This window comes from Alnus glutinosa, chromosome 6, assembly GCF_958979055.1.
Source record: "Alnus glutinosa chromosome 6, dhAlnGlut1.1, whole genome shotgun sequence".
In the NCBI taxonomy this organism is placed as follows: domain Eukaryota; kingdom Viridiplantae; phylum Streptophyta; class Magnoliopsida; order Fagales; family Betulaceae; genus Alnus; species Alnus glutinosa.
In genome coordinates this window covers 30,393,775-30,411,955 of record NC_084891.1, presented here as the reverse complement: position 1 = coordinate 30,411,955, position 18,181 = coordinate 30,393,775, and the positions used below count along the sequence as shown (strand labels likewise).

Below are 18,181 nucleotides of genomic sequence, written 5' to 3'. Positions count from 1 at the left end.
TCTCAATTTTAGCCCAAAAAAATTATCTTTTACTATTTTAACTATTTATTTTTTCAAAACACTTAAATTATGCTCTCTATTTAAACTATTCACTTTTAAACTATTCACTTCCACGACTTCGTTTAAATATTTTATTTTTCAAAAATTTCTTTATTTTTTATTGCGAGGAGAGAATGTTAAAAATTTAAAAATACTTTGTTCTTACATTTGGCGAACACTATAGGCAACTTCGTTTGCTCCCATTTTAACGTCTCGACTTACCAGACTTTGGCTAGCATGAGAAGCTACCAAATCTAAAAGCTGAGGTGCAAAGTAATCAAAGAAAAGAACTAGATCTAATTGATTGAGCTTGGTCAGACATTGGGATCTGACCCAATTAAATTCGATTACCATTTCAATATATATTTACTATAGCTGGACGGAATTCAGAGCAAGATAGATTTATAGGAAAAATCGGTAAATAAGCGTATTACTTCCTGGAGAATGATGGTAATGGACATGACCGTCAACCTATTTGTGGCGAAATCTATGCTAAAAAACAAAACAAAACAAAACGGTACTTCAATTGAACCCAAATGAAACTTTTTTCAGTTTTTCTTATACCCTTTCGAACAATAAGACAGCTACATTTAGTGGCAATGGCAACATAAAGGGCAAACAATTAGCCCCAGCACTTTAGTATGTCCCAGAAGTTTGCCTCTGCAGTTACAAGCAGCAGGACACAGCCACTTTTATTGCGAATCAAATAGAGAGAGAGAGAGAGAGAGAGAGACCCGTAACAATAAATATTACACAGCAGCGGCAGTGTGAATCACCTACCTCCTCTTCCCCGTATGTATCAATCATGCTGATAAAGAATGAAAGAGAGCACTGTTGCAGCTGCTCCCAACAGTCTCCCCCCACCGACAAAAGCTTACAAACAGCAGCCAGCTCATGTTTGGAATTTCCCTCCACCAAAGCGAAGGAACGAGGAGTTGAAAAGAGGCATCCACGCCCATCACACGCAATTAATCTACAGTTGGCAGACCCCATCACACCAAACATATTTCTTGGTTGTATCATCAATCAAAAGATAAATATTCTATCATCTATCACCCGACCCTACTAGCCCAAGGAGCGAATGCGCTGCTAGTTACAGTCCAACCCGCATTCTTCTAGAACCGGACCATTTGACTTGGCCAAGAATGGATCAATTCGAACCCACAAAAGGGAGAAGATGGAAGCAAGCAAAATTGACCAAACAATAATAATTGTGGGAGTCCTGTTCTGCCTGCCCAGCAGACCCTTTAGGAAAGGATAGAGGTGAACAATCACCCAGAAGGCGAAGAAGAGTTTACCAAACAGAGGCCCCCATGACTCATACCCATTATTTATTGCGTTGGACACTCCGGCGACCACACCAATGAGGTTTATTATTAGCAGTGTTGTTGGTGGGATGAGCAAAGTGGTCCACTTAAACGCGTAAAGCTCTGAGAAATCTTCGTCATCCCCTGCTTTTGATGTCACAGTGAAGTTCGTATCAACACCGGCTAAAACCTTTAACAACCCCTGGAACACAGCAAATAAATGTGCTGAAACCCCTCCAATCACCCAAAACTGCTCATTTCTCCACCATTCATCGATCCCAACTCCACTCCATCTCATTTCCAGTATACTTGTCGCAAAGATACAAATGAAAAGAGACAGAAACCACAAGCTAGCAACATTGCTCAGCTGCAATATGAAAAAAACTCTATATTAAATTTACTATACATATTTCTCAAGTAACATCATATAATAAAAAGCAATCTGTCCTGTCAACAATCAAACATATAAAATTCATACCTCAGGAGTGATGAATTTTCCCGTGAGCAAGCACACAGCAGGTAGGGTACAATAGGCAAGCAGAGGAATTGAAGTCCATGGATATATAGTAGCATTTATATAAGACAGGCGCTCTAACCACTTCAGGCCTCCTCCATATCCATACCAGAGAGGACAGTGCCTGCTCAAAAAAATTTCAACAGAACCAAGGGCCCACCTAAGGACTTGATGCAGACGATCAGACAGATTAATGGGAGCAGATCCTTTAAATGCAGGCCTGTCAGGGATACAATATATTGATCGCCATCCAAGGCAGTGCATTTTAAAACCTGTCAGTATATCTTCTGTAACCGACCCATAGATCCAGCCAACCTGGGTTGCAACAAAATTTCCGTTGAGACAAATTCAAATGCCAAAAGGATAATGTCAAGGAAGATGCGAGGACATGACTCCAAACTTCGTAGTTACCTCTTTTCCCCATTCAGTTTTATCTTCATAGCCACAGCTAATGACATGGATGGCTTCTTTAAGCAGGGATGCTGGGCTAGCACTTTTCAGTGTCCCTCCGTCCTCTAGCAGAGTAGACGCAACAAAAACAGAAGATTGTCCAAACTTCTTTTCTAACTTCAGCTCAGACATCATAGTATAATTTTCACCTTCGACTCCTGCATACAAGCTCTTCCAAGTTATATAACAAGATAATTGAGCCTGATTGACAATAACATGGTAATTAATCTTTGGAGAACTTAGCTTAATTCACCTATTACTTACATAAAATGACAGAACGTTTCAGTAAGCCTTCTGTAATCTTACCCTAACACATAACGTAGGTCCTCTCACATGTCACTTTTCCAATACATATATCCAACACCTTAGTTGTCCAAAAAAAAAATATGACAATACAAAAAGTTTTCTTTGTTTTGCACCTTGGAATCAGTGAAGCATTTTGATAGAGCTTAAGCAAACCACTTGGTAGTGTTCTTTATTGGGGTTCAAACTACACTATGGCACTGGGTGACAAAGTGAGACATCATGTTAATAAGCTATATTACCTTCAATCCCCTCTTCAATACCCTCCAAAGAGCACACAGGTGCAGATGCTCCCACGTCTCCTTTCCTAGAATTTCTCTTCTTTATCTCAGATTTAGGTTTGTTAGTCTTCTTCTTCCTCTTTCCAGAACAACAGCAGCCACAACAGCACCACTTCGGCAAACAGTTACAAGTCCTGGTTGGTGGTTTCTTTGCTTTAGGAGCAGCATAACCGTAGAATGCCTGCCTTCTGAAGACACATCCAGTCCCAACATATATAGGTCCTTGGATGCCATCCAAACCTTTCATGTTAATCTGGAATGGAAAGCTTATGTTTTAATTTTTGCATAAGTAGATGAACAAAGAATATGATGCATGTTTACACGTTAAACTGCAGAAGAAATGCATTTGTATGAATGTTTATAAAAATACATGCTTACATCAAAGAATACGGTGTTGCGGTTGGCGTATCGGTCATGCTTGTCAATACCATCAAACCTCTGCGGGAACTGGACATAGCACACCCTTTTTCCAAGCAGCGGATCCATCATGAAACACATTGACTCCCTAAGAGCCTTACTATTATTGATATAGTGATCGCAATCCAAGTTCAACAGAAAAGCAGCATTTGTCAGCACAGCAGAGACTCTAACCTGTTTCACAAAAATAAATATAGATCATGTTCAAGACACATAAGGTTTTGCCCAGAAGGTACATGGAGTTGAAAAGGGCTTCTTTCAAATTACTTACCAATGCATTCATTGCTCCAGCCTTTTTGTGGTGATTAAACCCAGGTCGCTTTTCTCTAGAAACATACACCAGGCGTGGTAATTCATTTCCGTCCGTGTCATGCCCTCCACTTTGGCCAAGAAAAACCTACCAAGAATTGCACAAACATGTGCTTATGTCACAATGGGCCAATAATGAGAATTGCGCAAAAAGACAAACTTAAAATTAATGTACCTGAATCATCCCAGGATGATCCCTGACATTATTCCCAGGCCATGGAGTCCCATCCTGCATTGTCCAACCTTCTTCTGGGACCTTTTGGGCCTTAGCAACCAAAGCGTTGATCCGAACTTTAAACTCTTCATACTCTCTCTGCAATATGAATGAGTAAAAAAAAGTTTAACATATGTTTGGCAAGGAGTAATAGGATAAACTCAACGCATTGCAACTTATTACCTTCATTGCTCTCCGCTCCTTCACAAATGATGGCAGCACCTTATCTTTGAGGTAATCCATCTTTTGAGCAAAATAAAATTCAGGGGCTCGTGGCTCAATGTTGAACTTCTTACAGAAAGGGACCCACTTCTTTGCAAACTCAGATGTTTCAGACAGTGCCTCGAATGTCAGCATAGCAGCACCATCATCAGAAACATAACATGAAACCTTGTCAACAGGGTAGTCCACTGCAAGGATGGAAAGAACCGTGTTTGCAGTCACCAGAGGAGGTTCTTTCAACGGATCAACAGTACTCACAAATATGTCAACTGGACAAAGTTGAGAAGGTTGGCCTTCCTTCTCATACCTGACAAACAAGACACAAGGTGTGTAAACATGTGCAAAATCTATACCATAATCACAGTTGCAGAAGTCGAAAGTGGTCAGATCCTTACCTCAGGGACAACCTGTCGAGATAAGTTTCCCTGTCAATAGGGAGCCACTTCGGGAATTGATCAAGAATCCATGAAATTGCAAACCAGATCTCACATATTACAGATATAAGCCACAATGCAAATGCATCCTGTACGGGATGCATGACTCGATAATGGAAGAAGAATCCGAGAACCACGAGTCGAATTATGATGATCATCCGGTAAGGGTTGATTCGGCTTGATGGAATAGGCAACTTTCTAGAAAGTGGTTGTCTTGCCTCATCCATGCTGATCAACAAGCAAAAAATAATTGATTTGCCACAATAAGCATTACTCAGGCCTTCGCTATTTAAAACTGTCAATTATTTGAAATATCGTGCAAGTCTAAGGGGATTAACGGTAATGCAGTCATTTTAACCGTCAGAATTCCGAAGTCAAATTTGAAAACATGTGTCTTAAAAGTTAGTGCAAGGGCGTAGAGCCTATTAGAGTTTTAGCAGAAAGCTTGGTCCAAGCGATGATATCAAAAAAATACGGGAGAAAAATTCCATTCAACTGGATTAGAAAAAATAAAAGTTTCTGGGGGGCACATACAGTGGTAGATCTGGGCCATCTCCATCATAGTCCCAATCTTTGCCAGAATTATCCTTCTTCATCATCTGCAGCTTGTCTTGTTTCTGCTTCCAGTTCTCCATTCTTTCCTTCCAAGCGACACTGCCGTAGCCATAAGCGGCCAAGTCTTTGGAAGGATCCATGGATCTGGGTTGCACTGCCAATTGGGAAGATGACCAATGATGAATGTTCAAGTTTTGAGTCGATGGAAACAAGCAACAACCCAAGAACTAGCAGCTGATGGGAGCATTTGAACAAAGGCGAAAGGTATGGAAGTGCAAAGCTAAACGGGAATTACCTGGAAGGGCGGGATCTGAGAGAGGAAGGGGGTGGATCCTTTTGCCTCCACCGGCACCCCCCATGAATGAAGGGACCAAAGCATGTTGCTCAGGAGGAATATCATCAACCTGCACCGACACAACTCTAGAAGCATTAAAGCAAATAACTCAAGAGCATACAAGGAAATCAATTAACTGATGGGTGACTAATTGAAGAAAGGCAAAAGGGTGAGAAGCAATTAAGAGTTAATATGGGAATAGCGGGTGGGGCTTACCATTTGACCGTTAGTAAGGAGAGGAACTTGGGGCGTAGAATGAAGGACATGAGGGAGATTGGAGTCGGAGGCACGGCCATAGTGAAGCATTGCGTCGGCAGCAAGAGCATGGTGCATATCCTGTTTAGTCCTTGCATCGAAATTGAATTCATTCTCCAGGTCATCGATGCCATCTTCCTCTTCGTCCCCCTGCACTCTAGCACACCCTGCAATGTATGGCCATCCATAAGTAGGAATTACATAATTTTTACACACAGAAAAGAAAAGAAAAGAAAAAAAAAAAAAAAAAAAAAAGTCTCCGAGAGTGGACCCTTGAGACGCTTGAATCTGGTTTTGCACTGAGGGCAGAGTTGGTTTCCTTCTCTGCGCTCGTACTCGTAGCAAGTTCTGCAGATGGGAAAGGCACACTCGTTGCAGGCCACGAACAGCTCTCCGTCCACAGTTAGTCCCACGTCGTCTCCGCATATCTGGCATATTTGTCCACTTAACTGCTGCAACGGCCTTGGCTGCACCGCCAGAAAATCTATCTAAGTATCTAACATTTTTCTCTAGCAAAAGTGTGATACTATGTGTGTCGGTGATAGCTCATTAAACAGCATAAACAACGAACGGAAATGGCAATTGTAGACACTGATAATCCAAAAGAAGAAGACGAAAAAGAAAGAAAGAAAGAGGGGCTTACGGCAGATTCACCGTCACGGCGGATGACCACGAGTTCATTCCGGTTGTGAGAGCCTGCCACTAACCCTGCACTCGCTTCCATTGTTACTCTTACAAATCTCGAGCCCCTTACTAATTTCAGGACCCAGATCTGTCGGCTCCAGGATCTACTCTTCCAACTTTATAGTTGAGACTTGAGCGGAACGAAATCCATCAGAAAGGGAGTAACAGATGGCATTATCGCAACAACAAGAACCACAAAAAAGAAAAGTGCAAAAAATAGGCAAGAGACAGTAGTAGTGAAGCTCTACTCCCTCATCTGCACCCTTCCAATTGATGGCTACAGTAGAAGCTTTCTTTTCCTTTCTGGCTTTCTCTCTGATTTCCTCGCTACAAAAGAGTCGCCCTCTTTTTCTTTTTGTGGCCCTCTCTCTCTCTCTCTCTCTTATCATTCCTTGCTTCTCATCTCAATATCAACAGCTCCTCCCTTTCTTCCGTGAAAATATCAAACGGGATATTTCTTCTCCTTCCTCAGCTCCAATAATTCAGTCTTCCTTCCTTATTTTATTCGTTCAATTTCGGTACTCCTACCTAAAACCAATCGACTTCAATTATTATCACATCAGCAATATATGTTTTCACTTAAACAATGAAAATAATCAATAAATGACACTCCCAGCTCATTAATTATTACACTGCTGATTTTCTCTCTCTGTCTGCAACTTTCTTTATACCACTCGTTTCTGTTTTAGCATCTTTTTGTTTATTATCAAAAACATCTCCGCCGACACAGCTAATCCGTCAATTAACCATTCCTAAGAGGCTAAGGCATTACATTGCAGTTAACAGTCAAAACTAACCAGTTAAAAAGACTGTTACGTTTTTTTTTTTTTTTTTTTTTGGACTGGGCTGTTACGTATTTACTGCCAAACAAAAAGTTAAAAAAGTATAATTACAGGCTGGTCATTTCAATCTTTGGGAATATCTTCTTTATCAGTCAAATTAAGATCGTCCGATTTAAACTAGGACTTAATAAGATTTCTTAGCCAAAAAACAGGACTGAATAATTTTATTTTTTTTTTAAAATAAGTAGGACTGAATAATATTAATGTTCAGAGACGAAGGCGATCCACACGATCAACTTTCACTAAAAAAAATAAAAATGAAGCAAGAGTCATAAAGTAGGACCCCGTTTAAAATACTATATATACCAAATTTATTAATTCAAAATGAACGAGGAGTCATGAACACATTAGTAATTGCAATATATAATTAATAATCATAAGAAAAAAAAAAAACATAATGGAGAAAAACAACGCTACACATGTGGATTTAGGCGGTCACGTCGCGAAACGGTCTGCTAGCTGTATTTCTCCGACCCCACCCCACCACATGCCCCTCTCTCTCTCTCTCTCTCTCTCTACATCTATTCTGTACTGTAGGTTTGGCCGTTTGGGGACTTTTTTTGACTTTACTTTTTATATTATTTACTATTTCCTCCCTTCTGTTCCGGTGAGGGGTGATCACCGATCTTAAAGCCCGGTTAACTATTTTTTTTTAAAAAAAAAACTATAAGTAAAACCCGGTCAGCTTTTAGTCAATCATTGGCTGATTGTTTTTCATCCTAAACCTTTCTCATAAAATCTTATGTCAATTTTTTTTTTTTTTTTTGGGGTAAATTACATTTTTGCTCCCAAATTTTCACTTCATTTGCATTTGTACTTTCAAACTACAACTAATTGTAATTTAGACCTATAAATTATCATTTTGTTTTGAGTTGTATATGGATTAAATTTAGCTATTAATTTTAACACAAAGAGTTGCTCGTAAGCGCCGCATGGCATTGATGCATTTTTTTGTGACAAATTTATTCTGACAAATTTTTTTTTTTTTAAGTACATAAACATAAGAAAAATAACTAAGAACAACAAATTAGGGTTAGACAACCTAACAAAAAGCACCATAAAAAAAAATATAAATAAAACAGAATACATCAAATGAATAACGCGACCCTATTGATTATTGGAACGAACACCAAAAAACAAGACCGCAAATAAATACAGTAAAACAAGACACAGATAGGGACATGCCTGTCGCAATGCCCTTCAACCCCACCTGAACCACAAGTACAAGGGACTCAAATAAAAGCATAACTCTCGAAATAGCATGTAACCCTACCCAAACACATGGGTAACAACTACACCAAACACTAAGAAACAAAATGAAATACAACAAAAAAGAAAAAAGAAAAAAGAAAAAAAAAAAAGAAAAGAAGTCCAAGAAAACCAAAAACAACACAGCAAGACTACCACAACAGACTGACAGCACCGAAGAAAGCCAGTAGATGGGAGGAAAGGAGGCCACCCGCATGGCTTATAGTCGTCAATGCGTGAAGAGCACTCGTCGGCAGAGGAGCTTGGAAGATGTAGGGCCAGTGCAAAAAACCGACAACAACAACGGGGGAAGGCTGAGAGATGGAACAGAGCCACCACGCGCCGGCGAGTGAGATCCATTCACTGGCGCGTGCAAGCCACATTCCAGTGCGAGGATGTCCAAAGGAGACGCGACTGGTGTCGACGAAGATGGAAGACGACAGGGAACATGATGGATTAGTGTGTGTCGAGCTAGACCGGATGGAGGAAGATAGATCTAGCTTCAATAAATTTGATCCTAGATCCTTGACAAATCCTTCGGAAGACATGATGAAGGATGTATATGGCCAGTGAAGACTATGGTGAAGTGAGAGGAAAGAGAGAAATTGCTTCCAAATAAGCAGATAAGGCCTCCAAAGATGTGGATAAGGCAAAATATAACTCTAAGCAGAATAGAGGCCTCAAAAGATGCAGTAGCAGATGAGGGAATGAGGAGGATGGGGATAGTGCTTCCATCCTCCCATGGCATTTTTTGCAACAGATTTATCATTGAGAGAGCGAATCGGTAGTTTCCTAAAGGTATCAAACCTTTACTCCTTTGACAAATTGAAATACCCAACTTTAGAATTACCAATATATATATATATAACAAGGTATGTTAAAATGTAAATTAAGTTAGCCACAAAGTGGTGGCTATGCCACAAACATATGACTTCTTCTCCCATGCTTCTTGAATGCGGAGGAACTCTCTCCCATACGCACGCCCTTTCTTGTGCAAGGCATTTGTGTGAAGACCTTTTAATCCTCTGTACCAGCTCATCATTCCTCACCCTTCAAAGTTATCCATGGATATCTTATTTAGATCTTACCACTTAATCGTTTTTTTTTTTATTTTTTTATTTTTTTTATTTTTTAAATTCTTGTGCTCTTCAAAATCTTTTCCAATTCAATGGAATGGTAATTGTTGGGGGAGTAAACGATGGACAAACCAACAAGTAGGGCCGCACGACCACTTCCTCCCACAACATGTGGCTAGTATTTTTTTTTATTTGGAATGATTACATTTTCCTCCCATCAACTATCGGTCATTGTCAACATGACATCATAAGCTGACACATTGACCAAATGAAAGTATGAAACTACCATTTTCATACCGTCACTCTCATTTCGTTAGAGAATCTCGCTAAACCAGACGGAATATTCAATTTTTAGACGTTAAATTTTATTTAAAGACAGAAATGTCCTCAAATAGTAATTTAATAAAAAAAATATTAAACTATATCTATATATAGTAACTTAAAAATAATTGAAACGTATGTGTCACTCATGTGCAACGTTTTTCATCCAAAATTACGATCAAATCTAACCTAATGTGTAACTAGGAACAAAATGATAATTTGTAGATTAGAGTTGTAGTGAGTCATAATTTAAAGGTGTAGGGGTAAATGGGGTGCAAGTTTTGGGAGTAGAGTCTAATTTTACTCAAATTTTTTTATTTCTTCTGTTTTTTTTTTTTTTTTTGTGCTAGGTATTTAAAATGAATTATTTATATAAATAAAAAGGAGAACTTCTAATGTTTTTTTTTTTAATTATTATTTTTTTTTTTATTCAAGACCTTTTAATTCATTACAAACAAAAACATACTCAAAGTTGTAATTTAGCTTCGCTAGTTTGAAAAAAATGTTGCTTTCCACAATTTGGATCAAATCTTAAAAATAATTAGGGTTGGCGTGTTAGGTTCGCGTCGAACCAATCGATTCGCTAATTATTTTAGTTAAACGGTCAAATCCTTTAATCTTAACATGATCTATTTAAATAAATGGGTGACAAGTCACGACCATTCTGTTAAGTAGGTCGTGTTGGATTGACTCAATCTGCATAACACATTTAATAAATAAGTTGTGTTGGATTGACACAAACACGACTTGTTTGACTCACAATTTGAAAATTAATTAAAATAAAAGAATAACATATTTGATCCGGCTCATATAACCCACTTACTTTACTTTAGGTTTGGGTTTAGTTTTTTTTTTTTAATTAATATATATATATAAAAAAAAAATTATAGTTCGTAGGTTATGGAAAAAATTATCAATCTCAAAAATAGCTGAAAATATATATATATATATATATATTTAACTCGGATTAAAAATAGAGTAATGCTACACATCATCCCTTTGTCCTCCCAAATTTGATGTGGCTCTTAAAATTACCATTGAATTTATGATAAATCATTATTGAATTTTGATCAAATGGTGATTTTAAGAGCCACATCAATTTTGAGAGAATAAAAGGTGAATATGATGTGTAGCATTACTCTTAAAAATATACACACGGCATATGAACGAACTCTCATCCATCACCCCCGAAGACATTGATAAGTATCCACGTATCAAGCGTGTCGCCATTTACAACAAATTACTCAAAGCGTCTTACCATCTAAGATTACCGAAAAATCAACAACCGTTTCGCCCAAAAAAAAAAGAAACAGAAAAATCAACAACCCTGTCCGTAGCCTCATTTTACCATCCAAAGTCAATTATAAAAGACAACCAAAAACAAAAATCCTCACTTAACCCATGATCGACCACTCCACAGACAATATCATTAAATACTAGATCATGTACACGTCAAGTGTACCCACAGGCCACAGCTACAAACCCATCATCGACAACGGGATGACTCCTACAATGCCATCTACTTAATTAGCCAACTATAGTCATTAGTCACTGTCACAACCCCTCTACCAACAAGGTTTAGACAATCTCCCTTTACGACATCGATCAGAACTCCTGTTTCTGTTAACTCTAAGTCTCTAACCATTGATGCCAATCAAAATACTTTTAGTGTGGAAACAAATGAAATATAGTTTTTGCCGACTAAGAAAAACATTTTCTATTCATTATATTTTTTAGTTGCAGCAAACACGGGAAAAATGCCAAAATTATTTTTGGAAAAGGGTTTAACATGAATGCTACGTTTCTTTCGACATTAAACGATTTATGGAAAATGATTTCGACATTTTACCGTGTTTGGTAAAGGCGAAAATAATAGTCAACGAAAATTGTTTTCAGTTTCACCGTAAAATTTTTTTTAATTTTCGGAAAACGATTTTACGATCTTGAAAACCGTAAATCATTTTCCGAAATTAAACTCTTCGTTTTTACACGTACGTTTGATATCCGATTGTCAGAATTTAACAATTGTCGATCGTCGGAGTCCGACAACATCCGATCGCCGGTATCCTGCCGGCGCAGGAATACGGCCACTGGCGCCCGATGTCGGCCACCAGATTCCGGCCAGAATATTGCCAAATCTGGCCAAAACGGCTAGAATCCGGCTGGCTCTTGTCGGATCTGGCCAAAACGGCCGGATCCGGCCAAACTTTCTCGCCGGAATCCGGCAACGATGACCGGGCGTTGCCGGATTCCGGCGACATTTGCCAAACTCTGATTTTTGCATTTTGTAATTTTTTCGTGCGAACCAAACACCAAAAAATATTTTCGAGAAAATCATTTTTTTTTGAAAATGATTTCGTTGAAATTATTTTACGATGAAAATCATTTTACGTCGAAACAAACGGAGCAAAAAACAAACACACACACACACACACACACACACACACATATATATATATATATATATATGAGCAATAAAAAGAAACGGAGAAAAGGAAACAAAAAAAAAAAAACTGACAAGGAAAAAATGAAGGGAGAAATGCTATATGCCATTATTTTATCTCACAAAGTTAATGTGAGTTTTAAAATTATTAGTGGATTAAAATTTAATAGTAATATATTTCAAATATAATGGTAATTTTAAAAGCTATATAAACTTTGGAAATAAAAATACAATAAAATAATGGTATATAGCAATGGGAGGTTATCACAAGTCTATAACAGTTAACCAATGACTTATCTTGGTTTTAGACTAAGATACAAATTAGGATCGAGTCAATTTTTTGTCAATTTTCTATTATTTGATTGTGTTTTTAGTATTATTTTTCAGTTTTTTATTTGTTGTTGGAAGCCAGCCCATTTTTTCGGTTTTTTTATCCCATATAACTCTTCCTTATTTGCCCAGAAAAAAGATAAGAAAAGAAAAAAAAAAAAAGCAAAAAAAATGAACGAACTTAGATGGACCCGAAAAAAGAAGTAGTATTAGTGCCATTAATTGGAACTAAGAATGCTACCTTAAGATAACAAAAAAAACAGAACTTTAAGTTATATGTGGTCATGTTTTTAGAAGATAAGTTTTAAAATTTGTTTTCATAGGAGGAAAAAAAAAAGGTTAGAGGAAATTATTGAATTGATTTCTAGAATTTAAGTTTGTATCAAATGAGAATAAGGATTATCTTTAAGTTCTTGGTGGTAAACTCTTGTATCAAATTGATCGGTCCGTCTACTTTTCCAACAAAATACTTATTAAATTATAATTTTACAAGTGTTTTATTATAAAAATTGAGGGAAAGATCCATTTGATAAAAACTTACCGTAACTCATAAGGAGTTTTAAAGATAATTTTTATCCTCTAAAATCAATTTCATACAAGCTTTTTGTATATTTGGTAAGTGTTTTTTTATATATATATTTTGATTTGAAAAGAGTTATTCAAATCATAAAAGAAACAAAACAAGAAAAGCAAAAAATAAGAGTGGCCCGAATGGAAAAAGAAAAAAACCTCAAGATTAGTTGGGCGACCATCCTTTTTGGCCGTTGAGAAAGGCCTTGGCCACACAGCTATCTCTATATTTTTTAATTTTGTAACAATATTTAGAAAATATTCTCTAATTATACTTTATTATATTTTCCCTCTACATTAGAACATTTTATATTGTCATTTATTATATTTTTTTTTTTCCGGGGTTTATTCTATTCCTTATGTGTTTTAGAGTTTACTTGCTCTTTACTTATAATTTCTTTATAAATAGAGACACGTGTGATATTGTTTAATACACTTTAATAGTAAAGGTGTAGCCCTAATTTCTCCCTCAGAACATATCTTTTGGGCTAGTGTGGCTTTTGGTCACCTCGCTGGTTCCGGTGGTAGGTGCGGTTTGTTCTCCCAACCTCTTGGTTGTGGAGGTTTTGGTCCTCCTGGGTTGATCCGGTGGAGGTTGTTGGTCTCCTAGCTTTTCGCGGCTATGGAGTTTGGTTATTTGCTTTGTTTATGTGTTTTTGTTGCAGAACATATCTTTTGAGTCGTCCATGAGGGAGGCGTCCGTCAAGTGATTTTTTCGCCATGTTTTGAGTAGATCTGAGCTGTTTTGCCGGAAATCATGCGACACGTCCTCCAATTTGTTGCTCTTCGTCAGCCTCTGAGTCCACCGGTTCAACTTTCGGTGGTGCTGGTCCTAAATGCTCGGTGCGTGGTTTGCACGCGTCTTGGTTGGAGTTGTGCGTGAGGCCCATGATCTAATTTTTTCGGCCGGGTTGTGGGTGTTCTCGGATCGGCTGAAGTCTCGGCTTCATAAGGGGACTCCCGAAAAACACGCGCCGGCGCTAGGGTGATGTTTTCCGTCTATGCCAGTTCAAAGTTGTGTTTCTACTTGGTTTTTAACAGTGTACCTCTGTATATTTCAGACATTATGGGGATAATGTGCTCTTTGTAATGTTTGTTTTTTTGATCTGGGTAGCTGTTGTTTTATATAATCTTGTTCTTTCTCAGGATTTTCTTGATTTAGTGGGTGGAGATTTCTCATCTCCATCACTGTGTTGGGCCTTCGGGCAGTTGAGATTTCACCTTCGGGCGTTGTATTTGCCTTCTGCGCATCAATAAGTGTTGGTTTCTGGCCAATTGTATTTCCCTTTGAGGCTCTGTTAAGTAATGAAGGTTCTTACTCTTGTGTTAAATATATATATATATATATATATATATTCTTCTCTCTTTTTCTGTTTCTGCTTTTGTTCTCTTTCTCTTTTTTATATTTTATATATGATAAATCAATTTTCATATCCGAAAAGGTAAGCATATGCTTTTTCAAAAAAATTTGTATGATATATATATATTAAAAAATATTTGACGTTTTGTATTTTGTTGTTTGAAATATATTCGCTTTGATAACCCGTTTTAAAAAAGTGGTGTTTTTGTGTTTAAAAAGAAAAAAGAAAAAAGAAAAATCTCAAAGGCAGTAAAAAAAAAGTCGCAAGGACATTGATGCATGGCAGTGGAATTTGCTTTTTTTTTTGGTTTTTTTTTTTGTTGGGGGGGGGGGGGGGGGGGGGCGGCAGTGGAATTTACTCAACCTTGCTTTATTTGCTGTTTGGACCCCACAATCTGTCAAATACTCATACTCGGTCCTGCAGCGTGTAAGATGCAGTCGATGCCATTGACAAAGGCGGTGATCGTTTGCATTCCAGCTACTCCTAAGTAGTCGGCAGAAAGAGGACAAAGGGACGGGTTGGTGGAATGTCCCTTGAGTAGGCCCTTGGTTGGAAATTACTCTTATTATATTTTTCTCCTCTTCAGTGCGTAGCATCTTTTATTTTACTACTTCATTTGTCATTTTCTGAATATTTTTACGGAATATTACAATTTTTCTGTCGTTTTGACAACCAGAAAAATCAAACAAAACCAGCGCTATTAACAACAATTTGGTCGGTTGGGGTGCGTTTGGTCAATTGCTCTCTCTCTCTACATGTCGTAACACATCGTATACGTAATTGGATATGAAAAATGATCCTTACATTCACACCACACAACAATGACACAACACTAAGACACAATAGAGTAGGGTCCATGTGTGAGCCTCACTCCATTATGCTTTAGTGTTGTGTCATTATTGTGTAGTGTGAGTGTTTTAATCATTTCTCATTAGATACATCGATCGCGGAAGCTTAGGATGCAGCCAACTACAACATGACAAGTGGATCCCCAAAACTTGCAGTATATATTTTTTTTGTTTTTTTAAGTCAACTTGCAGTATTTTGATGCAACGGAGAGTTTATTTATTTATTTTTTTAAAAAAAGCCAACACATTAACAAATAATTTTGTTCACAAAACATTTAAAAAAAAAAAAAAACTCATGACTTACTTCAGTCAAATCAAAATACTTTTTCAACGAAATCGAAAAAAACGCTTCCTCAAAAGTGTTATCAAACACCACATCCACATTTGCATTTGTCAGAATTATTTGTCTTCCTCTATTAAAATTGATTACAAATATTAAAAAACATAACTAACAAAATTCATAAATAATTTAATTAACTATCGTTTAAATGTAATTTATATTTTAACGCCTAGCTGTAAGCATAAAAATGTGCAAATTAGTTCTTAAATCATGTGTTTATATATATATATATATATATTACCATAATCACCTTTTCAAAAATTTGTTAAATTTACCCCAACAGAGTTATGATTGGGTAAATTTATGATTCAAACCTTAAATTGTAAAATCTCATATTTAAAAGAAGCTTCTCAACCTAGCTAATATAAAAGTTTTACCTATATTATTTTTATTTATTTTTGATTAGGAAATGTACCTATTTCTTCTCCATATAATTATTTATTTCATGTTTTTTCTAAAGGTTATATGTAAATGAATAATGTTTCTTGCATAACTCTTATATAACTTTTATATAACTCTAAAAACTTTTTTTTAAGATCAACCATTGAATATTTATGGCCCACATATAGGAAAACAAATCTAATGATTGATCATAAAAAAAAATTAATTAGAATTATGTAAGAATCATTATACTACGTAAATTGTATGTCGCTGAAGCCTAAAGACAAGTTTTAATTAAACAAAAGCATGTTCTCGACTTTGAAGACAAAAAATTGCAGAAAACCAAAAAAAAAAAAATTTAAAAATTAAAAAGATATATAAAAGAAGAAGAAGAAAGCTCTGAAAGAGAAGTAAAAAAGAGTCAAAATACAGCTCGGGAAAAAAAAGACAAAAGACAAAAGAAAAAAAGGCAAACTCACGTCGCAGTGCCTCACGGATCCACATTACTCTCATGCTGAAAATTAAAATCGAAGCCTAGTCAATGTGCCCTTCTCAAACGCGTTAATGAAACCAAGCGTTTAAAAACAATAATTAAACATTAAAGCCCAAACACACCGTTTGAATCTTCTTTTTTGTGAGTCTTATTTCTTAACCTAACTTTTCTATAGCTCTAAAAAACTAAGACAACAAAAGTATGCAAATTGAAACAGTGAAACATCATCTCTTGCTTGCCCCCATCAGATAATGTCTATGCCTCTTATAGTTGGTTTAAGATGGGCAACCAGAGTATCCAATAAAATTTTACTTGATGTAATAATTTTTTTTTTGTGGGTTGAGAGGGGGTATTTGCCCCCTATCGACCTCCCGACTCCGCCCCTATTCTTACACAATAAAAATGCTGAACACATCAGTATTATTGTGCAAAATAATTACGTAGCTAACATATCTCTCACCCTTGATGTGTATTTTGGGGGTGGTTGTTTGTATAGATCGATGTTTTGTTTGTGGGTAGGGTGGTGTAGTTTAATTCAGTTTTTAAACTTTGTTCCGATTAGGGTTTCGGGGTTTGGAGATTTTTTTATGAGTGTTGCATAGAGGTGACCATGGTGGTTTGGGTTTGGATGAAGAAGAAGAATAGACGACCATGGAAGAAGAAGAATAACGGACAAAGGAAAAATAGAATGAAAAAGAAGAAAGGAGTAAGGCTGCGTGAAAAACTGTGGGAGGAGAGAGATTGCATTTTTTTATTTTTTTATTATAATAATACTTGTGAATGTTACTGGGCAACTCAATGTATTGAAAACGGACCCTCGCAACTCAATGTATTGGAAACGGATCCTCCCCATTTCAAATGAAATTGAGAGGAGTCCGTTAGTAATTTCAAGAGGGGTAAAATGGTCCAAAATGATCATTTTACCCCTCTAAAATAAACTAATCGGCTCCTCTCTATTTCATTTGAAATGGAGAGGATCCTTCTCCCAATGCATTTGACTGCACTATAGAATTTTCAAGGAATAGAAAAATATGGAGAAGCTGCTGTAAATGAATTTTTGTGATTTTTTTTGAGATTTTTTTTAAATTTAAGGAACATAACTCTTTATAAGAATTCTACTGTGAATGCTTTTCACCCTGACCAATAGGCTTCTTCCTAACCCATTGGACTTGGCCTATGTTGATAGGCTGTTGGGCCCTTCGCCATTCGAGCCTTATATAGGTGCTCTTCCGCAGCGGGGAATTTGGCAGCGTTTGAGCCCAGGGACCCGGGCCTAAAATTCCCTAAAATTCGTGCAGCGGATGATATATGTATATCATCCTGATGTCGGGTTATTTTTCCCGCAGACCTCCCTACTATTAAGTATTATGCAAGCAGGCGCGAACTCCAAGTTCTTTCTCTTCTCTCTTCTTCGGCCCAACGATTCCAACGTCCGAGGACCGTTGCAATTGGGTAGGAAGTTGGGCCCAAATAGGGAAATTCTTTTTCTTTCCCAAGCCAAGAAAAGAAAGAAAGAGTCTATATCTATAAACGAAAAAAAAAAAAAAAAATGAAAAGAAAGAAAGAGAAAAAGAAAATAGAGAGATTGTAGCAGAAACAGTGAAACACAC

At 37.0% G+C, this 18,181-nt stretch overlaps 1 protein-coding gene across 1 annotated transcript; it reads right to left on the bottom strand.

Annotated features, from left to right (window-relative positions):
• Nucleotides 1-565: 565 nt before the first annotated feature.
• LOC133871021 (probable cellulose synthase A catalytic subunit 3 [UDP-forming]) lies at nucleotides 566-6,875 on the bottom strand. Its single transcript, XM_062308356.1, has 14 exons — nucleotides 6,278-6,875; nucleotides 5,906-6,101; nucleotides 5,596-5,801; nucleotides 5,341-5,449; nucleotides 5,025-5,199; nucleotides 4,452-4,718; nucleotides 4,018-4,363; nucleotides 3,796-3,933; nucleotides 3,583-3,708; nucleotides 3,273-3,485; nucleotides 2,856-3,147; nucleotides 2,272-2,468; nucleotides 1,825-2,175; nucleotides 566-1,713 (listed from the first exon to the last, which is right to left on the bottom strand). The coding sequence occupies exons 1-14, from the start codon at nucleotides 6,356-6,358 to the stop codon at nucleotides 1,129-1,131; spliced, it is 3,282 nt and encodes a 1,093-aa protein (XP_062164340.1). The 5' UTR covers nucleotides 6,359-6,875; the 3' UTR covers nucleotides 566-1,128.
• Between the last annotated feature and the right edge of the window lie 11,306 nt (nucleotides 6,876-18,181).